This window comes from Carcharodon carcharias, chromosome 9, assembly GCF_017639515.1.
Source record: "Carcharodon carcharias isolate sCarCar2 chromosome 9, sCarCar2.pri, whole genome shotgun sequence".
Classification (NCBI taxonomy): domain Eukaryota; kingdom Metazoa; phylum Chordata; class Chondrichthyes; order Lamniformes; family Lamnidae; genus Carcharodon; species Carcharodon carcharias.
This window is the reverse complement of record NC_054475.1, coordinates 134,024,473-134,051,758: the sequence shown is the minus strand read 5'-3', so window position 1 is coordinate 134,051,758 and position 27,286 is coordinate 134,024,473. Positions and strand designations below refer to the sequence as shown.

The 27,286-nt window shown below is 44.9% G+C and overlaps 1 protein-coding gene across 3 annotated transcripts in view; it reads left to right on the top strand.

The window, feature by feature from the left end:
• Positions 1–27,286, top strand: part of LOC121282204 (uncharacterized protein C8orf48-like) — an 87,017-nt gene that overhangs the window by 22,140 nt on the left and 37,591 nt on the right. For all 3 annotated transcript variants that reach the window (XM_041195789.1, XM_041195791.1, XM_041195790.1), the window contains exons 3-4: positions 9,317–9,463; positions 26,930–27,162. In XM_041195789.1, coding sequence (XP_041051723.1) covers positions 9,317–9,463; positions 26,930–27,162 — 380 coding nt within the window. The remainder of the gene's footprint in view (positions 1–9,316; positions 9,464–26,929; positions 27,163–27,286) is intronic.

Below are 27,286 nucleotides of genomic sequence, written 5' to 3'. Positions count from 1 at the left end.
CCACATCCTGTAAATGAATAAAAAAAAATGTTACCATGGGGAGGAGTATGGTGGAAGCCATTTGTTGAGATCAGGTTACAGGCTTCCTTACAGAACAATCAATATTGCAGACAGTTGGCAGTTTCATGTGGTCAGCAGAGAGAAGAAGCTCCTTGGCATTACAAACTGCCACAGCTGGATGTGGGAGGGAGATGGTCTCTAGTCAAAGAGACATATCCCATAGCCATCTAAGGATTCCAGAAGATTTGTCCTGGTGTAGCCGGATGGGGGACCCATTGGGACAGGCTTTATTTCTGGTGGTGAATTTAAAAAATTCCCTGAAAACTAAAGGAAGTAGCTGGAGGTGGTCAGTTGAAGTTACTACTCAGCAAAATGGAGAAATGCAACTCCATTGAAAACTGGGAGCAAATGTAAGGACTTTGCTATAATGACTGTAATTCTGTGGAGAGTGCAATGTGTGATATGTATAAAGAGGGAGCATAAAGTATAATTTGCCTACAAAAACAAATAGGGTTTCTTCAATCGTGTTTTTTTTAGCCATTTGTTACAATAAAAGTTTTTAAACGGGAAATCTTGTCCTATCCTGTTGTGCCGTCCTTTTTAGCTATTAACTGGAAGTTTGAATTTCTTTTTTAAATATTTCTGTTCTCCACTGGGCTCGTAACATCATCAACTGAGATCAGTTCACTCACCACTGAACAAGAACTCACTATGGCAGCATCCTATTATTTCTAACTTGGTACTACATAGTGATGTTTTTATCCATCCAGCTATTGGGAGAGCCCCAAGATCAATATGAACTTTTGGTTACATAATATTTAGCATTTCACAATTTGAACTGCAACTTGCATACTCTTACATTCACAACTTTAGATACTTTTGCTGCTGCTTTGCATCTACGACTGCTGAAGTCCTATCACATCTTTGTCATTTCTAGTCTTCATTTCTTTGTTTCCTTCCTGACTCTGAAAATCCAAAGTTCCGCTGGCCAGCACTAAGCCCCAGACACCCAACACCCCCATTCTCACTGACTCACAGTAACTCCCTGTAACACAGTAATACCCTGGGAGGTGATGGCGGAGCAGTATTGTCACTGGACTAGTAATCTAGTGACCCAGGGTAATGCTCTGGGGACCAGGGTTTGAATCCTGCCATGGTAGATGGTGGAATTTGAATTGAATTTAAAATCTGGAATTAAAGGTCTAATGTTGAATATTGTTGTAAAAGCCCATCTACTTCACTAATGTCCCTTTGTCCTAGCAAGCCATTCAGTTGAAACAAACCACTGCAAAGTCCCAAAACAGGAATGAAACTGGACGGACCACCTGGCTTCGACCTAGGCACTGGAAATGACAACGGCAATTACAGCCCTGTCCACCCTGCAAAGTCTTCCTTACTAACATCTGGGGGTAGTGCCAAAATTGGGAGATCTGCCTCACAGACTGGTCAACAACAGCCTGACATAGTCATCCTCATGGAATCATATCTTACAGAAATTCCCAGACACCACCATTACCATCCCTGGGTATGTCCTGTCCCACCAGCAGGACAGACCCAGCTGACAAGGCAGCACAGTGGTATACAGTCAGGAGAAAGTTGCCCTGCGAGTCCTCAACATCGTCTCCGGACCCCATGAAGTCTCATGGCATCAGGTCAAACATGGGCAAGGAAACCTCCTGCTGATTATAACGTACCACCCTCCCTCAGCTGATGAATCAGTACTCCTCCATTTGAACACTTGGAGGAAGCACTGAGGGTGGCAAGGGCACAGGATGTACTCTTGGTGGGGGACTTCAATGTCTATCACCAAGAGTGGCTCGGTAGCACCACTACTGACCGAGCTGGCCAAGTCCTAAATGACATAGCTGCTAGACTGGGTCTGCGGCAGGTGCTGAGGGAACCAACAAGAGGGAAAAACATACTTGACCTCATCCTCACTAACCTTCCTGCCGCAGATGCACCTGTCCATGACAGCATCAGTCCTTGTGGAGATGAAATCCCGCCTTCACATTGATGATACTCTCCATCGTGTTACCGCTGTGCTAAATAAGATAGATTTCGAACAGATCTAGCAACTCAAGACTGTGGGCTATCAACAGCTGCAGAATTGGACTCAAACAGAATCTGTAATCTCATGGCCTGGCATATCCCCCACTCAGCCATCAAACGTCAACTCTTTTCTTCTCCGCCGATGCTGCCAGACCTGCTGAGTTTTTCCAGGTAATTCTGTTTTTGTTTTGGATTTCCAGCATCCGCAGTTTTTTTGTTTTTAAGACAGGGAATCAATCCTGGTTTAATGAAGAGTGCAGGAGAGCATGACAGGAGCAGCACCAGGCATACACAAAAATGAGGTGTCAGCCTGGTGAAGTTATAACACAGGACTACTTGTGTGCCAAACAGCATAAGCAGCAAGTGATAGACAGAGCTAAGTGATCCCACAACATACGGATAAGATCTAAGCTCTAAGATCTAAGCAGTCCTGCCACACCCAGTCGTGAATGGTGATGAGCAGTTAAACAACTCACTGGAGGAGGACACTCCACAAATATCTCCATCCCCAATGATGGAGGAGCCAAGCACATCAGTGCAAAAGATAAGGCTGAAGCATTCGCAACAATCTTCAGCTAGAAGTGCTGAGTGGATGACCTGTCTTGGCCTCCTCCGGAGGTCCCTGGCATCACAGATGCCAGTCTCCAGCCAATTCGATTCGCTCCATATGATATCAAGAGATGGCTGAAGGCATTGGGCACAGGATACTGCAAAGGGGCCCTGATAATAGTCTGGCCATAGTACTGAAGACTTGTGCTCCAGAACTTGCTGCACCGCTAGCCAAGCTGTTCCAGTACGGCTGCAACACTGACATCTACCCGGCTATGTGGAAAATTGCCCAGGTATGTCCTGTATACAAAAAGCAGGACAAATCCAACCCAGTCAATTACCACTCCATCACTCTACTTTTGATCATCAGTAAAGTATTGGAAGGGGTCATCAACAGTACTGTCAACTGTCACTTGCTTAGCAATAACCTGCTCACTGACGTCCAATTTTGGTTCTGCCAGGGCCACTCAGCTCCTGACCTCATTGCATTCTTGTTCAAACATGGACAAAAGGGATGAAATCCCAAGGTGCCCTTGACATCAAGGCAGCATTTGATCAAGTGTGACATCGAGGAGACTTAGCAAAACTGGAGTCGATGGGAATCAGGGAGAAAACTCTCCGCTGGTTGGAGTCATACCTGGCAGATAGGAAGATGGTTGTGGTTGTTGGAGGTCAGTCATCTCAGGTCCAGGACATCGCTGCAGGGGATCTTCAGGGCAGTGTCCTCAGCCCAATCATCTTTAGCTGCTTCATCAGTGACCTTCCTTCCATCATAAGTGGCAAGTAACGTTCGTGCCACACAAGTATCAGCCAATGACCATCTCCAACAAGAGAAAATCCAACCATCACTCCTTGATGTTCAATGGCATTACCATCACTGAATCAACATCCTTGGGGTTACCATTGACCAGAAACTGAACTGGACTAGCCATATAAACACTGTGGCTACAAGAGCAGGTCAGAGGCAGGAATCGTGTGACAAGTAACAAGAAAGGAGTGCCCAGGAGAGGCTATTAAAGTCTCCAGAATACAAAATAGGACAGAGTGTTTGGCAAGGGCTAGGAATCTAACTTCAAGCACATCAGATAAAGGGACGACAATGAGAAAGGGGACGGGAAATACAGGACTGAAGGTGTTGTATCTGAATGCACGCAGTATACGAAATGAGGTAAATGAGCTTGTGGCGCAGATTGAAATTGGCAGGTATGATGTGGTGGGCATTACGGAGACATGGCTGCAAGGGGATCAGGACTGGGAACTAAATATCCAAGAATATACATCCTATCGAAAAGATAGGCAGGTTGGCAGAGGGGGTGGGGTTGCTTTGTTAGTAAGAAATGAAATTAAATCGATATCAAGAAATGATGTAGGGTCAGATGATGTAGAATCTGCGTGGGTAGAATTGAGGAACCGCAAAGGTGACAAAACCATAATGGGAGTTATGCACAGGCTTCCGAACAGTAGTCAGGATGTGGGGCACAAGATGCACCGGGAGATAGAAAAGGTGTGTAAAAAAGGCAAGGTTACAGTGATCATGGGGGACTTCAATATGCAGGTAGACTGGGAAAATCAGGTTGGTTGTGGATCCCAAGAAAAGGAATTTGTGGAATGTCTACGAGATGGCTTTTTGGAGCAGCTTGAGATGGAGCCCACTAGGGAACAGGCAATTCTAGATTTAGTGATGTGTAATGAGGCAGATTAGATAAAGGAGCTTAAGGTGAAGGAACCCTTAGGAGGAAGTGACCTTAATATGATAGAATTTACCCTGCAATTTGAGAGGAAAAAGCTGGAATCAGATGTAACGGTATTACACTTGAATAAAGGCAACTACAGAGGCATGAGGCAGGAGCTGGCCAGAATTGACTGGGAGACAAGCCTAGCAGGAAAGACAGTGGAACAGCAATGACAGGAGTTCCTGGGAGTAATTTGGGAGACACAGCAAAAATTCATCCCTAGGAAGAAGAAGCATACTAAAGGGAGGACGAGGCAACCATGGCTGACAAGGGAAGTCAGGGACAGCATAAAAGCTAAAGAGAAAGCATACAATGCGGCGAAGAGCAGTGGGAAACCAGGGGATTGGGAAGCCTACAAAGACCAACAGAGGACAACTAAAAAAGAAATAAGGAGGGGGAGGATTAAATATGAGGGTAAACTAGCCAGTAATATAAAAGAAGATTGCAAGAGATTTTTTAGATATATCAAGGGTAAGAGAGAGGAAAAAGTGACATTGGGCTGCTGGAAAATGACCCTGGAGAAGTAGTAGTGGTGAACAAAGAAATGGCGGAGGAACTGAATAGGTACTTTGCGTCAGTCTTCACAGTGGAAGACACGAGTGACATCCCCAAAGTTCAAGAGAGTTGGGGTCAGAGGTGAGTATGGTGGCCATTACCAAGGAGAAGGTGCTAGGAAAACTGAAAGGACTGAAGGTGGATAAATCACCTGGGCCAGAGTTCTGAAGGAGATAGCTGAAGAGATAGTGGAGGCGTTAGTGGTGATCTTTCAGGAATCACTAGAGTCAGGGACGGTCCAAGGGGACTGAAAAATCGCTAATGTAACCCCCCGTTTAAGAAGGGAGTGAGGTAAAAGACGGGAAATTACAGGCCGATTAGCCTGACCTTGGTCGTTGGTAAGATTTTAGAGTCCATTATTAAGGATGAGATTTCAGAACAAAAACAGAATTACCTGGAAAAACTCAGCAGGTCTGGCAGCATCGGCGGAGAAGAAAAGAGTTGACGTTTCGAGTCCTCATGACCCTTCGACAGAACTAAGTAGAAATAGGAAAGGGGTGAAATATAAGCTGGTTTAGTGTGTGTGTGTGGGGTGGGGGGGTGGTGTTGGGTGGGGGGAGAGAAGTGGAGGGACAAGCAAGCAGTGATAGAAGCAGGTCATCAAAAGATGTCATAGACAACAGAACAAAAGAACACATAGGTGTTGAAGTTGGTGATATATATCTAAACGAATGTGCTAATTAAGAATGGATGGTTGGGCACTCAAGGTATAGCTCTAGTGGGGGTGGAGGGAGCATAAAAGATTTAAAAATATTTAAAAATAATGGAAATAGGTGGGAAAAAGAAAAATCTATATAATTTATTGGAAAAAAACAAAAGGAAGGGGGAAGAAACAGAAAGGGGGTGGGGATGGAGGAGGGAGTTCAGGACCTAAAGTTGTTGAATTCAATATTCAGTCCGGAAGGCTGTAAAGTGCCTAGTCGGAAGATGAGGTGTTGTTCCTCCAGTTTGCGTTGGGCTTCACTGGAACAATGCAGCAAGCCAAGGACAGACATGTGTGCAAGAGAGCAGGGTGGAGTGTTGAAATGGCAAGCGACTGGGAGGTTTGGGTCATTCTTGCGGACAGACCAAAGGTGTTCTGCAAAGCGGTCGCCCAGTTTATGTTTGGTCTCTCCAATGTAGAGGAGACCGCATTGGGAGCAACGAATGCAGTAGACTAAGTTGGGGGAAATGCAAGTGAAATGTTGCTTCACTTGAAAGGAGTGTTTGGGCCCTTGGACGGTGAGGAGAGAGGAAGTGAAGGGGCAGGTGTTACATCTTTTGCGTGGGCATGGGGTGGTGCCATAGGTGGGGGTTGAGGAGTAGGGGGTGATGGAGGAGTAGACCAGGGTGTCACAGAGGGAATGATCCATACGGAATGCCAACAGGGGGGGTGAAGGGAAGATGTGTTTGCTGCATTGTTCCAGTGAAGCCCAACGCAAACTGGAGGAACAACAATTCATCTTCCGAATAGGCACTTTACAGCCTTCTGGACTGAATATTGAATTCAACAACTTTAGATCCTGAACTCCCTCCTCCATCCCCACCCCCTTTCTGTTTCTTCCCCTTTCCTTTTGTTTTTTTCCAATAAATTATATAGATTTTTCTTTTTCCCACCTATTTCCATTATTTTTAAATATTTTTAAGTCTTTTATGCTCCCCCCACCCCCACTAGAGCTATAGCTTGAGTGCCCAACCATCCATTCTTAATTAGCACATTCGTTTAGATATATATCACCAACTTCAACACCTATGTGTTCTTTTGTTCTGTTGTCTGTGACATCTTTTGATGATCTGCTTCTATCACTGCTTGCTTGTCTCTCCACTTCTCTCCCCCCACCCAACCCACCCCCCCCACACACACACACCTTACACCAGCTTATATTTCACCCCTTTCCTATTTCTACTTAGTTCTGTCGAAGGGTCATGAGGACTCGAAACGTCAACTCTTTTCTTCTCCGCCGATGCTGCCAGACCTGCTGAGTTTTTCCAGGTAATTCTGTTTCTGTTTTGGATTTCCAGCATCCGCAGTTTTTTGCTTTTATCTCTGAGATTTCAGAATACTTGGAAGTGCATGGTAAAATCGGGCAAAGTCAGCATGGTTTCATCAAGGGGAGGTCGTGCCTGACAAATCTGTTAGAATTCTTTGAGGAGGTAACGAGTAGGTTAGACAAAGGAGAGCCAATGGATGTTATCTACTTGGACTTCCAGAAGGCCTTTAAAAAGGTGCCGCACAGGAGGCTGCTCAGTAAGATAAGAGCCCATGGTGTTAGAGGCAATGTACTAGCATGGATAGAAGATTGGCTGTCTGGCAGGAGGCAGAGAGTGGGGATAAGGTGGTCCTTCTCAGGATGGCGGCCAGTGACTAGTGGAGTTCCGCAGGGGTCAATGTTGGGACCACAACTTTTCACTTTATACATTAATGATCTAGATGAAGGAACTGACGGCATCCTGGCTAAGTTTACAGATGATACAAAGATAGGTGGAGGGACAGGTAGTATTGAGGAGGCGGGGAGGCTGCAGAAGCATTTGGAAAGGTTAGGAGAATGGACAAAGAAGTGGCCGATGGAATACAATGTAGGGAAGTGTGAGGTCATGCTCTTTGGTAGGAAGAATGGAGGCATAGACTATTTTCTAAATGGGGAGAGAATTCAGAAATCTGGAGTGCAAAGGGACTTGGGAGTCCTAGTCCAGGATTCTCTTAATGGTTAACTTTCAGGTTGAGTCGGTAGTTAGGAAGGCAAATGCAATGTTGGCATTTATTTCGAGAGGACTAGAATATAAAAGCAGGGATACGCTGCTGAGGCTTTATAAGACTCTGGTGAGACCACATGTAGAATATTGTGAGCAATTTTGGGCCCCGTATCTCAGGAAGGATGTGCTGGCCCTGGAGAGGGTCTAGAGGAAGTTCATGAGAATGATCCCGGGAATGAAAGGCTTAACATATGAGGAACGTTTGAAGACTCTGAGTCTATACTCAATGGAGTTTAGAAGGATGAGGGGGGATCTGATTGAAACTTACAGAATACTGAAAGGCCTGGATAGAGTGGATGTGGGGAAGATGTTTCCATTAGTAGGAGAGACTAGGACCCGAGGGCACAGCCTCAGAGTAAACAGAGATGAGGAGAAACTTCTTTAGCCAGACAGTGGTGAATCTATGGAATTCATTGCCATAGAAGGCTGTGGAGGCCAGGTCATTGAATGTATTTAAGACTGAGATAGATAGGTTCTTGATTGGTAAGGGGATCAAAGGTTACGGGGAGAAGGCGGAAGAATGGGGTTGAGAAACTTATCAGCCATGATTGAATGGCGGAGCAGACTCGATGAGCTGAATGGACTAATTTCTGCTCCTAGGTCTTATGGTCTTATGGTCTTATTTCCTGACTCCCCAGTGCCTGTTCATCATCTACAAGGCACAAGTCAGGAATGTGATGGAATATTCCCCACTTGCCTGGATGAGTGCAGCTGCCACAACACTCAAGAAGCTTGACGCCGTCCAGACAAAGCAGCCTGCTTGATTGACACCATATCCACAAACATTCACTCTCACTGCCATTGACACACAGTGTCAGCAGCAGTGTGTACCATCTACAAGATGCATTGCAGGAATTCACCAAGGCTCCTTAGACAGCACTTTCCAAACCCATGACTACTACGATCTAGAAGGCCAAGGGCAGAAGATAGATGGGAACACCACCACCTGAGGGTACCCCTCCAAGTCACACACCATCCTGACTTGGAAATATCTTGCTGTTCCTTCACTGTCACTGTGTCAAAATCCTGGAACCCCCTTCCTAACAACAATGTGGGTGTACCCGCACCACATGGACTTAGTGGTTCAAGAAGGCAGCTCACCACCACCTTCTCAAGGGCAGTTAGGGATGGGCAATAAATGCTGACCCAGCCAGCGAAGCCCACATCCCATGAATGAATTTTTTTAAAAAGTGAAATTTAAAATCCTTGCCTTTATTTACATATTCTTCCATGGAGCTTGCTGCGCTCGACTTCTGCAATGTCTTTCAACATTGCATCCCATCCCGTGCCTTCAGTTCCTGGGCTTCTGTGTGCCTTGCTTCTCAGCAGAGCCTTTGCCCATTTCAGTCTCACTCTCTGGAACTCTGTCCCCAAACCCTTCTGTCTTGCGAACTCTTTCCCCACTATTCAAAATCAGCAGAAAACCTAACTCTTCATCTCAAATGTTGGTTGCTTAGCCTAATTCTCCTAAAAAGGTTCAATACCTGTCCCTTTCCCTATGTGAGCACCTTGAAATTTTTTTCTATATTAAAGGTGCCATACAAATGCAAGTTGTTGTTATAGATATAATCCCTTTGAAACACCAGCAGATTGATAAAGCCTCAGCTAACTACTTACCAAAGGTGCTTAATTGTTATTTTTTTAATATTGCAAACCTTTTAAAACTTATTTTACAAAGCAACAATTGATGTTCTTAGAAATAAAAGAAGAATTTGAATGCTGTGAAGACCCTGAAGATTTACTTGCAAAAGAAAATTTTATAGAAAAACGTATTGGTATATTGAACAGTAAAAGGTTTGACTCTACTCCACTCCAAGATGAAAAATGTGTAGCATCCCAAAAAGGTAAGACATCTGGTCAAAATTTTTCAAACTTATAATTTCAAGCTGTTTTGGTAATGTTAATTTAAACCAGCATGTTATTTAACAAATAATGTTCAGAAATTAATAGCGTAAGTAAAACATTTGCTTTGTTTTGTGAATTGTGTTCTCATGAAAGTGAGGGATGATGATCCATTTTGGAAAACCAATGTCTTTATCAGGCATGCTCAGATTCAGCACATCTGGTTAATAGCAGTGTAAAGTTTCCAATGCGCCTGCTCATAAGGAACTGGATTATTTTCTGCCCCAAGTTCCATCCATAGCTGGCAGAAAAAGAATTATTCCACCCCAAACTGTAATGTATGGTCCCAGTTAAGAATGACCAATGTCCCAAGCCACTGCAACAATCTATTCATCCAAAACACTACCAGCTCTGCGGTTTAATAAACTAGGCATCACTGGTGAAAGTGACCGTGGAGTTTATTTAAGTAAAACACTGACTTCTTTGAAATTTTCTTGAGATGTTCTTTGCAGAATCATCATTTTCTGGGCTAAATTGTAGGACCACAAAAGACTGCCTTTGGATCGAGTTGAGATTAAAATTTTGAAAATTTTGTACCTGACCTCTACTTGCCTCCAATCTATCCACTTCCATTTAATGGAGGTGGGACAAGGGCAGCCTGCCAACCCCATGCCCAGAGGATGGCACTGTTTGTGGGCCAGAAGGAACAGGAGTACTTCCCCAGGACCCAAGTATCCCATCCATCAGAGCTTTCCCCATACAAAGACTCCTGGGTCAGAGATTGGCTTCCCACCCCACCACCCCCATGCCTGCTCCTTCCCCCCATCTCCAAGATCAGGGATTGAACCTGCTCCTCCTCTGGGATCAAGGATTGAACGCACCCCCGCTCTGGGATCAGACCTCCAGCCCCAGATTTGGGGTTTGGACCAACCTGGACCTGTGGCCTGCTCTGGAGTCCTCCTCATCCATTTAAACGCCAGGCCTGTCAGTTAGGCTGACTTCCAGATAGGGAACCCATCAAGGACAAAAGATGCACAAAGTGGAGTTAAAACTCCACAGCATGCAGGAAACCTGTCCAATATCCCACCCGCCCCCGTCTTCATAATTCATCCATTAGTATCCAGGCCACTGCATATTGTTTCCTAACTGTAAATTAATTTGAGTAAACTGACTAAAAAAAAAATGGCCTCAAATGACCAAGTTAAACCAAAATGAAAGCAGCTGTGGTGTAATGTAACACATTGAGACCATGTTACACTGCACATTGTGGCAACCCCAAAGCAAAATTAGTTCTTTATTTGATGTTCCTGTCAGTGGAATAGGCTGAGCAGCTTTCAAGACTTGTTTGATATCCATTACTTTTGAGGCATTTACTAGACTCCTTTCTGCTTTCCACTCCTCAATGTCATTTGCCAATCTCAGCCTAAAGGCAGAGCTGTCACCTTTGTGGGAATGTCAGGAACGCATTAAATAGTGCGGAATCTACCAGATTCCCTAAAAGGGCTGTAAGCTGCATTTTTACTGTCTAAATTTAATTCCTTCCCATGTGTAAAATACTGGGATATAAATAACAAAAGCAGCCAGAGGAAAAGAGACAGTTGCTATAGGGCTTGTCAGTTACTTTTTTTAATGTCCTTGAGGTGGTGCTTCCCTCAGTGTAGAAAGAATTTGATGAAGGTGATACTCTTGTCTACTCGTACCTGCTGATAGTTTCTGAACATGATGAAACTGTCTATCTCCAAGGCTCTGCCAGTTTTAGCACAACACTGAGAGGCTAGATGTGTCCCTACCTCTCATATTGTCCCCAAAGCCCATGATTCAACACTACTACCATGACACAGCTCACCATACATAACAGTCCTAGCAAAGCTTTTGATGTCAAACTATGCCAGAGCCTGTGATGCCGATGTCCATGATGCCAGAGCCCACACTGTCAGAGTCCACCATGCTGGAGCCCACGATATCAGAGCCCATAATGTCACAACCCATGACATCAGAGCTCCATTAAGTTCTATTTCAGAGCCCAGTATCAGAGCCCTATGTCTCCCTGATATATTTACCTGGTGTAAGAGCCTGATGTGCTTGGCTGCTATCAGTGTCTGTTGTCTGAACCTGTGGTGTCAACTCACAATGTCTAGGTTGATTCTGCAGCCCGATTTTAGAGCCTGATGTTAAAGTTCCACCATCAGAGTCCGATGTCTGGGCTTGATGTCAGAGCCTGCAATGTCTGGACCTGTTGTCAGGTCTTGACCCTTGGATCTGATGTCTAAACCTGATCTACAGCCGAATATTAGTGCTGATATTGGAACCCGGTGTCACAGCTCAGTGTCTGAGTCTGTTGCCAGAGCCCAATTTCAGTCTGATGCTAGAAGTGGTGGCAGATTTTGATATTCGAGCCTGATGTCAGACCACTACGACAAATCCTCTTGGTAGGCAGCAGAGTCAGGGCTGATGCCTGAGCACACAAAGCCAGCTCCTGCTTAATCTCTTTATATGTGAGGATCATTGTTAAATTTTTCTTATTTTAAAAAAAAAATAATTCTTAGGAAGTTAGCATCACTGGCAAGGCTAGCATTTATTGCCCATCCATAATTTCCTTTGAGTATGTGGTGGGGATCTGCCATCAACTGAGTGACTTGCTAGGCCATTTCATAGGGCGGTTAAGTGTCAACCACATTGCTATAAGTCTGGAGTCACATCTAGGCCAGACTGGCTAAGGATGGCAGATTTCCTTCCTTGAAGGACATGAGTGAACGAGACAGTTGATTTTTTTACTGCAATCTGGTAGATCCATGATCGCTATTAATGAGTCTAACATTTTATTTCAGATTTATTAATTAGTTGAATTTAAATTCCTCAGCTACTGTAGTGGTACCATAGTGAGTTTGAATTCATGTCTACAGATCATTAGTCCAGATCTCAGGATTACTAATCCAGTAACATTGTCACTATGCCACCTTCAGACACTAATCTTATAAAACATTAATCTACTATGAAATTTGATCTGATATTAGGACATCTGACATCAGGAAAACTTGTCCAAACTCACGAACTTGAAATTTATCTTTAGCAATATAGCAACAGAAGCCTGTTTGTGGCCTGTACAATATTGATGACATTCGAATGAATAACAATCAAGCTAAAACAAGGTGGCTGGTATCATACTACCGCCAGTTGGTGTGCAGTCTGACAGCAGGGGCAAACTCATCCGTGCCAGCTGGGGTCGGGCGGCGTGAGCGGACAATATGGAGAGAAGGCCAAAAATTGGTTTCACGACGTCGTGAAGCCAGTTTGCGATCATCCACTCAGCTCGTCAATGGCGGGCTGTTTTTCCCACCATTGGGCGTTGGGAACCTCATTGTAATACATCTGCACATTTTTTTTTATTCATTTGTGGGATGTGGGCTTCGCTGGCTGGGCCAACATTTATTGCCCATTCCTGGTTTCCCTTGAGAAGGTGGTAGTGAGCTGCCTTCTTGAACTGCCACTGTCCATGTGGTGTAGGTACACCCACAGTGCTGTTAGGAAGGGAGTTCCAGGATTTTTACCCAGTGACGGTGAAGGAATGGCGATATATTTCCAAGTCAGGATGGTGAGTGACTTGGAAGGGAATTTCCAGGCAGTGCTGTTCCCATCTATCTGCTGCCCTTGTCTTTCTAGATGGTAGTGGTTGTGGGTTTGGAAGGTGCTGTCTAAGGAGCCTTGGTGAATTCCTGCTGTGCATCTTTAGATGGTACACACTGCTGCTATTGTGTGTCGGTGGTGGAGGGAGTGAATGTTTGTGGATGCGGTGCCAATCAAGCGGGCAGCTTTGTCCTGGACAGTGCCAAGCTTCTTAAGTGTTGTGGGACCTGCAGATTATAAGGCTAGCTGACCAGACTCATTGAATCCCCACTGGATCATCCGCCTCACACCAATGTGTTTCACAAGAGCATATAAAAGGCACTTGGTGGGCTGCACTTTGAGGGGAACTGGGAAGTGAGTGCACAGTAATTTTGCGGAGTGCTCGCAAGGAACGCCTATTGGACTTCAAGATTGAGGCGCGTTGTAGGGGGCCAAAGGCTGCCTTGCGGTTGAGGTGACTTTGGAGGTAGGGGCAAAGGCTGCCTTGCGGTTGAGGTGACTTTGGAGGTAGGGGCAAAGGCTGCCTTGCGGTTGAGGTGACTTTGGAGGTAGGGGCAAAGGCTGTCCTGCAGTTGAAGGTAGTGCACAAGCATGTGTGGGGTGGGAGCAGCGGTGGGTGAGGGAAGCAGCGACACGTTTGGGACACCTTGTATAAAGTGACCATTCCTCTACAGCTGAGACAGTTCAGGCACAACCACATTGATATGAATGGAGTCGGGCCTCTAGCTTATCCGCCCACTCAAGCAACACAGAAGTATCATTGTGCCACCAAGTGCTCCAGAGCTTTTCACCTTCAGGCACAGAATGTAAACTAATGAGTGTTTTAGTGGACTGCAGAACAGTTGTATGACTGGGCACATTGTGCAATCTCCTTGCTAAAGACATGGAGCAGTCCCTTGCAATGTCATCATCCCAGTTTGGACCAGTCTCCCCATGGTTCAAGCTAACAGTGCAACCTTGCAGTGCAGGTTAGGAGAATGCCTGCGCCTGAGCTGAGAGCACAGTGGGCAAAACTGCAGCCAATCGGTTAGGTGGAGTGGGGCGGAGGTGGGTGAGGTTTCGGGCAGCCATTCAGCGCACTAAACTCTGGTCATCCAAGTGGATATGTTGAGGGACCTTCACACTTAACCAAGAGAGGTTCTTAGGACACACATGCTAACCCATGAGTCTCTCTCTCTTTCATCCTGCAGGAAGAGTACATAAGGATCATGGAGCCTGGTGAACTAGCTGCATGTCTCATGGCATACAGAGAGTGAAGACGATGGAGAAGACAGCAACTGAGGTGCCTGGCTGCGCAGATGGAGGAGCAGCATCCTCTGGAAGAAGGGATGGCTGGGGCTCCCGCACATGCCAATGAAGAGCCACAGAGAGCTATTGCTGGTCAGCACATAGCTAGATCCAGGGTCTATAGACGCCGCCTTTCACTCCTGCAGATGACCAAGAACCGGTGTTACCGAAGACTATGTATGTCTAGGCACCTGGTCGGTCACACCTGCCAGCGACTGCAGGATTTGGCGCCACATGGACATGGAGGGCATCCACTGCTGGTGGCTGTGAAAGTGATAGCGGTGCTCAATTTCTGTGTCAGTGGCTCCTTTCAGGGCTCCAAATGTGACCTCTGTGGGATATCAGAATGCCTCCAACCACAAATGTATCCGTGAGGTCATGGATGTCGTCTTCGTGAGGGCACATAACTTTGTGCATTTTGCCCAGGACCAGGAGAACCAGGATGCAAGAGCGATTGATTTGCCCAGATCTCAGGTTTCCCACAGGTGCAGGGTGCCATTGATTGCACTCAGATCTCCATTGTAACACACAGTCAACCATGTCAACTGCAAGGGATTCTATTCCATTCAATGTGCAGCTGGTGTGCGACTACCACGAATGCATCCTGCAGGTCTGCTTACGATTTCCAGGCAGTGTGCATGACCCCTACATTCTCAGTCGCTCACAGATTCCTGACATCTTCCAAAGAGGCAGCAGGGATGGCTGATGACACCCGTGCAGCAGCCTCAGACTGCAGCAGAGCGAAGGTATAATGAGGCTCATGCTGCAACTCACACCTTGGAATAGCAAACCAGCGGGATGCTGAAAATGAGGTTCCAGTGCCCGGACAGGTCTATTGGAGCCCTGCAATATGGTCCACAGAGTATGTCGCACATCATCATCACCTGCTACACCCTTTACAACCTGGCGCTGCAACAGGGAAAGAAGCTGGCTAAGGAGGAGATGCAGGAGCTGGAGGTCTTCTCCAATGAGGAGTACGTCGACCTAATGAGGGTTAGGAGGTCCTCTAAGCCGACAGTGACGGCGATGAGGCTCTCGTACTGGCCAGACAAGGCAGGCACACTCGGAAAGTCCTCTTAGCTGCTTGATTTGTGGAGGATGATGATGACATGCAGTGAGGAGACACCATTGATCTATGCATTGCATCTATGAATGTTCCACTGACTTATGGCAGCGCACATACCCTCTGTGATAAGTCTCCTGTCACAGGGACACAGTGGAGACCCTAATAATCGCACCATTGCAGGAGGATGATGACGACTTGCAGTGAGGACACTCCATAGGGCTCCACATTGCCTCTGAGAATGTTTGGTCAAGGGCATCTCGCTTGTGCTCTGTGATCAGGGTCATATCATGGAGTCGCAGCCATGAAACTTTAAAAGCTTTTGTTCCTTTGTCTGCCTTCAGCACCTGAACCCTTCAAGAGCACAGTGTCACTAGTCACAAATGCTGAAGAGATGGGGGCTAGTCCCACGTTAAAAGTGCTGAGAGCACACAGAGAGAATGAGGGAACTCTGTGACGCTTGCCCACAATATTCTGGCAGCAATGACCAGCACCATCGAGGTGCAGACATCAATAATGTGTCTAGAGAGTGTGAGGTGGGACCATCGCTTTGGTCTGAAGTCCGCACAAAGCACAGGGAAGAGACCCTGGACTGAGACACCTGCCTTTACCAGAAAGGTTTCACATTTGAGTGACAAGAACACTGCTCATCAGAACAAGAGGCCAGAGGCAGGAAACATCCTTGGGAGTTGATTGACAACAGTGAACCATATGTACAAGTGATCAACACCTGTGCCCAGGCAATGCAACTACATCTTCTTAACCTTCCTAACCCTGCCGCTATGTCTTGGTATTCCCCGGACATCCACAGCGGAAGTGGAGGCAGCTTGCTGACTGTGATTACCTTGATGGGTGTCCTCTGGAGGGCTGAGACCTGGAGGGTCCCGGCCTGCTTTCGGGGTCCTGCTATGTGGCAGTGGCACCCTCCTTGGCTTGTGGAGCTGGAGTTGCTGGAGGTCACTGGAAGAGGGGATTTGGATGGACCAGACAATCCCTGAGTTACCTGGATGGATGGCCCCGGGGGGTACACCTGCTGACCCTCCTCCCTTTGGGTGCCGAAGGACCGCTGGCTAATCTTTGAGGAGAATGGATAGCTGGAGTGAGATCAAGCTGCCCCACAGCCCTCTCGCATACACACTATTAGAGGCCAACAATGGCGTCAGCAATGTAGTTCAACAGCGCAGGAGTGACATCCTGGACCAAGGTCTCCATGGCACCTGCCATCCTACCAGTATGTCAGTACTATCACCTCAGACTGAAGGCGGACGGACTCCTCCATCGTACTTTGCAATCTGAGGATTGCAGCAGATATACCTTCCTGATGTTCCCGAACTTGCCTTTGCAGCTCCAGCTTTGCAACTGTGATATGATCAAGTCCAGAGGCTCGTCATCTGACTCAGATTCAGCAAACTTCTGGCCTCCAGCAGTACCCTGAGTGCCGGACACCTGGGAAGTCCCTACTGTGGATCAGAAAGTGCAATGTGCTCACCAGATTGTGATCCTGAGGTTACTGTAAAGCTAGGTCCCGCTGATGTGTGTGTCTCTGCGCTGGTGGAGAGTGTGGGTGAGCGCTGTGATGGGGCTTCAGGGAGGGTGCCTTCAGATTCCTCTTGAGTAGTTTCCTTGGGGCTTGATTGGAGGCCCTGGGTCATGGATTCTGTCAGCTGTTTGGCAGATGTACCTGTGAAAGTAAGGAGAGATAATTAGTGCATGGCAGTGGCCTGTGAAAGAGGACTCATGGCATAGTTGTCTGATGGATGTGGAAATGCTGGATCCTCACTTGATAAAGCACCACTGACCTCACCATCAACACAGGACCAGTCCATATCCTCGCCAGCCAGCTGGATGGTTCTGTTTTCAAAGTCCGTGAGGATCTTGATTTCAGGCACTCCTTCACTGGTCTGTGACCTCTCCCTCTTGTGTGCCAGCTTGTCCTGCATGAATAGAGGTGGAAAGAATGTAAGCAGATAAGTATGCCTGGCATATGTGGAGTGATCCCACGGACGGGATGAGGGCAATGATGTATGTGAGGGTGAGTGGTGATGTCCCTTGCACTGGCAGTGAGTGGGATCCCTGCGGATGTGTGATGGGTTTGTGAGTGTGTGAGTTGAGAGTGATGAGAAGAGTGATTTACCCTGGTGGGACGGAGGAAATCATTCATCCTCTTGTGGCACCGGATGGCTGTCCTCTTTTGTAGGGCATTGGCGCTGACCACCACTGCCACTGCCTCCCAAGCCGGCTTCGTGATGTTGCCCATCCTGCGGCCAGTGTGGGTGTAGAGGACATCACGGTGAGCCTCTGCTGCATCCAAAAGGTGCTTGAGGGATGCGTCATTGAACCTGAGGACTGCAGTCTTTTTGCCTTTCAGGGCCATATCTTCTTTGCAGCAGCCGTGGGCTGGAAGCACTGGCCTGCACTTTAAATATGGCACCCGGTGTGATGAAGCAGCGAGATGATGGCATAGCGGGCGAATGAGAACCTGTCCACCATGGAAATGCATGTTTCCCAAGAACGCATCATTAATGCGGTGGGATGATACAGCGTGAAAAGCCACCATTGTGGCTGGCAGTTAAAACATCATTTACCCGCCCGCTACGGTACTTAGCGCAAATCTGGGATGAATCTGCCCCAGGTGTGTGTTGATATCAAGGGTCTGACATAGGGAGGAGTGATTTGGTATCCCATGAGTAGTTTAGCACTAGGTTTTAACCTGATATCAAAACTTGTTGGTCTGACTTGGAGGGAGCTCTAACATTGGTGGGTGATCTAACATTGGTGGGTAGCAGAGGGGAAGCATGTCATATGGCATTTTGAGTGTGGTTTGTCATTAGGCCTCTAGGGCCACGATCTGAGCACATTTTGGATGAGCTACATAGTGGTATTGTATAGTATTGTCACAGCTTGGATGAAAGGCTGAATATATTGTATTTGTTAGTAGGAGAACAGTGTCAGATACAGTTTAATACTGATAAACGTAAAGTATTGTACATTTTTTCCATTATTCTTGCATGGGATGTGGGTATCATTGGCAAGGCCAACATTTACTGCCCACCTCCTATTGCCCTTGAACTGAGTGGCTTGCTGAGCCATTTTAGAGGGCAGTTAAGAGTCAACCACATTGCTGTAGATCTGGACCAGGAAAGGATGGCAGATTTCCTTCCCTAAAGGGCATTAGTGAACCAGATTGTTTTTTACAGCAATCAATGATAGCTTCATGGTCACCATTACTGACACTAGCTTTATAATTCCAGATTTATTAACTGAATTTAAATTCCACCAGCTGTCATGGTGGGATTTGAACCCATGTCTCCAGACCATTACATTGGGCCCCTGGATTACCAGTCTAACGACATTACCACTCCGCGACCATATCCCCCATAGAAAGATAAATAGGGTACATACTCCGAATCTTGTTAAAATGTTTAAGGATGAAGAAGAAAGTGATCTCAGCATATTAATAGTCAACATTCATGTGCCCAAACATTGCCAAGTAGCAATCGAAAAGGCAAAATAATGAAGTTCAGGTTAAAACTGGTCAGTGCTCTGGCTCGATCAGACATTGAGCATATTGCCCAGTTCTGGCCCTCGGTGCAGTGGAGACATTCAAGCTCTGGAGACTGCAGGGGAGCACAAAACTGATCCCTGGCATCAGAAGATGGTAAGTTATGAGGAAATAAACTGAAGGAACTTGGCTCTGCAATCTTGAAAACAGTAGAGAGGAGATCTTACAGAGATACAAAAGTGTAAATGTTACGAAAAATTTGGATCAAACACAATTTCAAATTAAATTGTGACAATTAGACAAACGGGCACAGGTTTAAACTTTCTATAAGTAAATTTAGACCGAATGTGAGGAGGTTCTCCATATGAACTTTAAAGAATGTGTAGTCTGGACATTTTGAGGCAAAAACCCTGAAATAAATTAAGACAGTGTGATGCAGATAAGACACAGTTGGTTATTTAAATTTAGAAGGATTTCTTTATCTGTATCTATCAGGATCCACCTGAAGCAAAATATGTAAACCATGGAAAATAAAACACCCTGAGAGATCTTCTACATGGAGGGGTGCTTTATAAATGCAAGTTGATGATGTAACGTTTCCAAAGAATTCATTGTTTTTATCATCTATGAATAAACTGTTAGATTTATGAATGTTTACAGCTCTTAATGAACTATGCAGCTTGTTAGCTGGTTGAAAAGTTTGAAGTTGACTAGTAGTAAGGATTCTGATGGCCAGGTTCTGTTGGGTGACATTATAGAATTAATTTGGCACAGTTCCAACTAGAAGAGACCCAGGTGCAGTTTGATTGCTAGATGATAGTAACCATGGAAATAGGTGAATTTTAATAATCATTTCTAAAGGAGGCCCATATGGAGCTGTGATTAATTTTGGAGCATGTGAGATGAATTAAAATTGATTACATCATTAAACCAAAATGAGTGAGACCCACTTTAGATAAATAAGAGTTGATAAGACTTACATAAGGACAAGAAGGTGACTGGTTCATGAACCACTGAGAAGTCTGTGAGAATTGATGGATCTTCTCTGTAAATTCCTCCTCTGTTCCTATGCTGGGACACTAAATCATCATTCCCGCATCCCCCCCCACAACATCTTAACCAGGACTGGGTGCTTGCTACAGGGGGAATTGTTCTTGTAAACATGCTCTGTACTGCTGGATTGTGGATGACTGAAATGCAGTGGGTCAAATGTATCAGAAGCTACGTCTCCATTATCATGGCCACATTAATTTTGTGACAAAAACATGTTTGTGCAGTGGGTATTATTATTTGTTGCAGAATTCAACCCATGGAAATGCAGATGGGCTTTCATGTCAAGAATACAACATTTTTCGGTCCAATTTTGTGCCCCCCTCTCATGTATGCACTGATTTTTGTTGGGCCAGTTTCTCTGTTTTCTTGTCCATTTCTCATATGTGTACACAGGCTATTTGAATAGGAAAGGTCTTGCTGCTGAACCTGATCTGATCCTTGATCAATGTCTGCACATGCACTTTCCAGCAGGTGTCGCTGCAGACGTGGGTGTGATTCCAAGCTGATTTTTCCCTGATGCCCTGGGCTCTAACAACTGCCCTGGCCAAGGGGAGATCAGCACAAACAGGGAACAAGTATGGGACATCCAAGTTTGTATTGCTTAATATTACAACTTAGTGCCTGCATACAATGTGGTGAAATTTTGCCCAGCAAAAATCCAAATTGATAAAATTACCCATACTGGGCCTTTAACTATGGGTATTAAGGGGCATTGGTGTGAAGTTTTCAAATGAAAAGTGAAATACAAAACTTTAGAACACAACTTTATACAGGAAGCCCTGGAGTATTGTTTGAAAAGGGAAAAGTTTTTAATCTAGACATAAACTATTTCTATTATTCACAAGATCTTAAAATGAATTAAATATTGCACTCTTGTTTAATTTTTAATGCAATAAAAGAAAAATTGAAAGTGTAACTTGTGCATTAAATTCAGATTGAGATAATGATCTGGTCATTTATCTTGTTGCTGTATGTAGGACCTTATTGTTTGCAAATTGGCTGTTGTGTCTGCCTATATTTATAATAGTGACACTTCAAAAAATTGCTGACTTGACAGTGATGAGATTTTGATTTTGGGTTTTGAAAAGTGACTTATGAACATATGTACTTACAAAAATGATAGACAGGAAAAGACCTACTGGTCCATCTACTTGCATTGCCATGTCTCCAAAGTACAATGAATTATTTTGGAGTGCCATAATTACATTTATGTGGCCATGCTGAATGAGAACAGTGGTAGTAATCAGAAATAGTTTCTCAGCTATGTTCAGGGTCAGAGGACCATAAAAAATTGTATTGGGCCTTTGGAAGATGCTCAAGTACAGATGAAAAAGGACTCTCAAGTTTATGACTATGGACATTTGTAGAGATCTTTACCCTTGAAGACGATGTTTGAGAGCATTAAGAGCTGCTGTTAACAGTAACTAGTTAATATTAAAATAGATAAGGTTATCACCTTAGATGGAAAAGGAATTGTAAAATGGCTGCCAATCCAAATAATAGCTACCCAAGGCTCCTTAAAGAAATGGGGCAGATGCTAATTGCCCATATCTTTAATAGTTCACTGAAGAATGGGAATATTCCCTCATGTTAGAAGGCTGCCAAAGTTATTTAAATATTTATGAAAGTGTGATAAGGCAGCACAGAATAACTATAATCCCATTAGCTTGACTCCAGTAATAGGTAAAATACTCAAAGATGTCCTCAGAGATGCCTTAAATGGCCATTTAAAAAGAAAAGGCATTATCAAGGACACCAGACACAGCTTCTGGAAAAGAAAGTCGTGTTTTACTGATTTGATAGCCAAATTTTTTTGTTCTTTCACAAATGTGGGCATTGCTGGCTAGGCCAGCATTTGTTGCCCATCCTTAATTTCCCTTCAGAAGATAGTGGTGAGCCACCTTCTTGAACCACTGCAGTCCATGTAAACCCACAGTGCTGTTAAAGAGTTCCAGAATTTTGACCCAGCAACAGTGAAAGAATGGCGATATAGTTCCAAGTCATGCTGGCGTGTGGCTTGGAGGGGAACTTGAAGGTGATGGTGTTCCCATGCATCTGCTGCCCTTGTCTGTCTAGATGGTAGAGGTCGCGGGTTTGGAAGGTGCTTCTGAAGGAACTTTGGTGAGTTGCTGCATTGCATCTTGTAGGTGGTACACACTGCTACTACTGTGCATTGGTGGTAGAGGGAGTATATGTAGAAGGTGGTAGGTGGGGTGCTGATCAAGCGAGCTGTTTTACTCGGTGTAGAGTTTCTTGAGTGTTGTTGGAACTGCACTCATCCAGGCAAATGGAGAGTATTCCATCAGACTCCTGACTTGTGCCTTGTAGATGGTGGACAGGCTTTGGGGAGTTAGGACCAAAGCATTTATATGGGCTGGTCCAGTTCAGTTTCTAGTCAATGGTAAACCCCAGGAGGTTGATAACGGGGGATTCAGTGATGATAATGCCATTGAATGTCAAGGGGAGATGGTTAGATTCTGTCTCGTTGAAGATGGTCATCGCCTGGCACTTGTGTGGAATGTTGTCCAGGTCTTGCTGCATATGGACACAGACTGCTGCATGAAGAGTCATGAATGATACTGAAAATTGTGCAATCATCAGTGAACATCCCCACTTCTGCCCTTATGATGGAGGGAAGGCCACTGATGAAACAGCTGAAGATAGTTGGGCTTAAGACACACCCTGAGAAACTCCAGCAGTGATGTCCTGGGACTGAGATGATTGACCTCCAACAACCACAACCATCTTTATTTGTGCTAGGTATGGCTCCATCCATTGGAGAGTTTTCCCCTGATTCCCACCGAATTCAGTTTTGCTGGGGCTCCTTGATGCCACACTCTGTCAAATGCTGCCTTGATGTCAAGGGCAGTTACTCTCACCTCACCTCTTGAGTTCAGCTTTTTTATCCATGTTTGGACAAGGGCTTGAATGAGATCAGGGGCTGAGTGGCCCTGGTGGAACCCAAACTGAGTGTCAGTGAGCAGTTTATTGCTATGTAAGTGTCGCTTGATAAGACTGCCACCGACACCTTCCATCACTTTGCTGATGATGGAGAGTTTATTGACGGGGGGTTTATTAGCCACATTGGATTTGTCCTGTTTTCTGTGGTTAGAACGTACCTGGACAATTTTCCACATTTTATTATCTATACCTGGGTAAATGCCAATGTTGTGGCTGTACTGGAACAGTTTGGCTATGGGTGCAGCTAGTTTTAGAGCATAAGTCCTCAGTACTACTGCCAGAATGTTGTCAGGGAATATAGCCTTTGCAGTATGCAGTGCTTTCAGTAGTTTCTTGATGTCATATGGAGTGAATCGAGTTGGCTAAAGACTGGCATTTGTGATGTGGGAGACCACAGGAGAAGGCCGTGATGGATCATCCACTTGGCACTTCTGGCTGAAGATGGTTGTAAATGCTTCAGCCTTGCCTTTTGCACTGATATGTTGGGCTCGCCCATCATTGAGGATGGGGATATTTATGGAGCCTCCTCCCCCAGTTAGTTGTTTAATTTTCAACCACCCTTCATGACTGAATGTGGCAGGACTGCAGAACTTAGATTTGATCCATTGGTTGTGTGATTGCTTAGCTTTATCTATCACTTGCTGCTTTCGATGTTTGGTATGCAAGTAGTCCTGTGATGTAGCTTCACCAGGTTGACACCTCATTTTTAGGTATGCCTGGTACTGCTCCTGGCATGTCCTCCTGTACTCTTTATTGAACCAGGGTTGATCCCCTGGCATTAGGGTAATGGTAGATTCGGTAATATGCTGGGCCATGAGGTTACAGATTGTGGTTGAATACAATTCTGCTGCTGCTAATGGTTCACAGTAACTCATGGATGCCCAGTTTTGAGTTGCTAGATCTGTTTGAAATCTATCACATTTAGCATGGAGGTAGTGACACAACATGATAGCCTCATCGTGAAGATGGGACTTTGTCACCACAAGGACTGTGGGGTGGTCACTCCTACTAATACTATCATGGACAGATGCCTTGGTGGATTAGTGGTAGATTGGGGAAGATAAGGTAAAGCAGTTTTTTTCCGTCTTGTTGGTTCCCTCACTGCAGACCAATGTTACTATCCGGGGAACTTTTTTGTTTAAAGTAGACAAAGTTTGAAATCTCAGTTACCCAGTCAGAGAATAAAGCCACAAGATACCAAGGTTTTGAAGAAATAAATTAAATTTAATTATACAAAGTCAGAAAAGTAAAACAATTTACAATATCTATCTTATACTGTAACATTCAGATTTGACATGAGGTAAATGTGAATAACCTGGTAAACTGTGGTTGAATACACCACACTGCACATTAAATGGCAGATGTGACCACAAATTTCTCAGCAACCCACCCAGACATCAGTGACCACTATGAATCACAAAATCTTGTTATAACTCTGTCTCCCGCATGAGAGATTTCAACATTTCACTTTCAAAAATCTAGCCTCTGAATGCCCTCAAACGTCACTCTGACTCAGGGACTGTCTCAATGACTGCTCACCTCCTGATGGTTAAATCTTTTTCACTGAGGCTGTTTGTCATGGGATTCACAAATCTGCACTGTCGCCTCTAATTACTGGCACACTTCCAATTCTATCACAGATTGCTAGCTTCACTAAGCTGGCACTGCCCCTGGGTTTCTCTGAACGCCTGTCTCCTGGCTGCACCAAGCCATAAATAGCTCCCAGAGTTTCTTTTGAGCCCTAACCCTCTCCAGCACAGAACCAGAAGCCTTCTGCCACTTTCTCAGCTCCCCAGTTCTTCTCTGAGCCTTAACTCTCTCCAGCATGGAATCCCCTCTCTCAGCAAACACAAAGATACATAAAAACCAGAGAACCTTCCTAAGCTCCACCTATCTCCATGATGGCATAGCCTTTCAGGGTTCATTGACTGCTTTTAAACTAATTTAGCTCTAACTCCCAAAACAAAATATTTATCTGGACTGCACTTTTTTGCAAACAGTATAGACGCCACGTCTCTAGTTCTCCAGCTAAATAAGCCTGTCTACTATTTTAGGATCTTACTTTTATAGCTATTAACACCTTTAGCTAACAGGTCTTTTAAGTGTAATAAGCTGCTTTGGTTGCATTTTTTCCATTTTCTACAGTTAAGCTTTATTCTTCCTGAATTAAAAATTCTCTCTAAAGTATTAACATGAACCATGAATTAGATATTTGTCACACCCAGTTCATCAGCTATGTCCTTTAGAACTCTGCCAGCTTGATCAGTAGCCACTCTGACTCAGACTGCCTCAATGACTGCTCACCTTTTGATGGTTAAATCTCTTCTCCTGAGGCTGTGTGTCACAGGATTCACCAATCTGCTCTCTCGCCTCTAATTACTGGCTCACTTTCAACTCTATCACAGACCACCGAAACAGTCTTGGTGATGGACATTGAAGTCCTCCGCCCAAAGTACATTCTGTGCCCTTGCCACCATCAGTGCTTCCTCCAATTGGTTTTCAACATGGAGAAGTACTGATTCATCGGTGGGGGTGGGGGGAGCGGGTGGTGGGCAAGGGCAGGTGCATTAGGTGGTAACCAGCAGGAGATTTCCTTGTTCATGTTTGACTTGGTACTGTGAGTTTTCATGGGATCTGGCGTGAATGTTGAGGACTCTCAGGGCAACTCCATCCTGACTGTGCTGCCATCTGTGGTGGGTCTGTCCTGCCAGTGGACAGAACATGCCAGGGATGTTGGTGTCTGGGACATTGCTTGTAAGGTATCACTTGGTGAGTATGACTGTGTCAGGCTCTTGATTGACTAGGCTTTGAGACAGTTCTCCCAGTGTTGGCACAAGCCCCCAGATGCTAGTAAGGAGGACTTTGCAGAGTTGACAGGGCTGGGTGTGCCATTGTCATTTCCGGAGTCTTGGTTGATGCTGGGCGTTCAGTTAGGTTTTGTTCCTTTTAGACTACATAGCGGATTGATCCAACTGACTGGCTCGCTAGGCCATTTCAGAATCAACGACATTGCTATTGGTTGACCAGGTAAGGCCTGCAGATTTCTTTCCTTAAAGGACATTAGTGATTCAGATGGGTTTTTATGAAAATCGATAAAGTTTTCATGGTCACCCTGAATGAGACAAGCATTTTTAATTGAATTTAAATTCCATCAGCTGCCATGGTGGGATTTGAACCTGTGTCCCAAGAACATTAGCCTAGGCCTCTGGATTAGTAGTTCAGTAACATTACCCCTATACTACCACCACCAAGCCCCCTTCCCACCCTGGATGAAGATATCCTACCGGACTTTCAGAAAGCTTTTGACAAGGTAGCTCACAAGAGACTTACCTTGTGGAATATATGCTAATCTGCAGTGATAAATTGAGAATTGGCTAAATGTCTGCAGGTAGAATGTTGTGCCAATGGATTTGGATCTACTTGGAGACTGGTGTCTTTAAGGTATTGATGTAAGGACCTTTGATATTTATAATTTTCATTAATAATGTCGATTATGGAAGACAGCAAGATATGTGCCAGTATTACAGCTGTAGGAGGTGCTTGCTTACTCTAAGCAGATCACATTGTGTTGGGAATGGACCCCTGCTTGGCAAATGATGTTCAACTTAGAAACGTGTAGTGTTATGCATGTGGGCAGGTTAAATGATAAATATGCATCCACCCTACTGGGAGCAGAATTGAGGCCAGCAGTGAGAAAGAGAACAGGGTGCTATACTACATCACTCTTTAAACCTTTATGAGCAACATTGTGAGACTATAGCTAAAGCCAACTAAACTGTGGGTAGAACCATGACCCAGTTTTAATGAAGGGTGTTGCATCGCACATGGTTATAGTATAAAAGGTAAATTGATGAGTGAAAAGCTATTCCTTTCTCACCACAAATGTATGCTTTGCTTCCATGAGCTTATTTTTCAATAAGCACTTTTTAGTTAGTATTCTTTTTCCTGGTATTTACCTTAAACTTTTCTTTTCGTTAGAGGCCACTCAGTCACTCCCAGTAGAATCAGCACCTTTGCAAATTTATTACTGTATGAAGATTGACCAGATTCAACAACAACTTCAAGCAAAAAAATCAGAGTCCTATAAACATGGAAAGCGACATTCAACCAAGCCATTGAAAAGGGACACTGCTCCTCAGCAAAGCTGCATTGTACCCCAGCATCTGATAAACCAAGTACGGCTTAATTGCATTTCAGAGACAGTTAAACAGGTACTCCAGATTACATTACATTTTCATTGAAATCACTGTTTGCTCATGTATTTGTTGCAGCAGAATAAAAGTAGATTGTATCCTAATGGAATTAGAGATTAGAGCCAAGGCATTAGTGGCAATT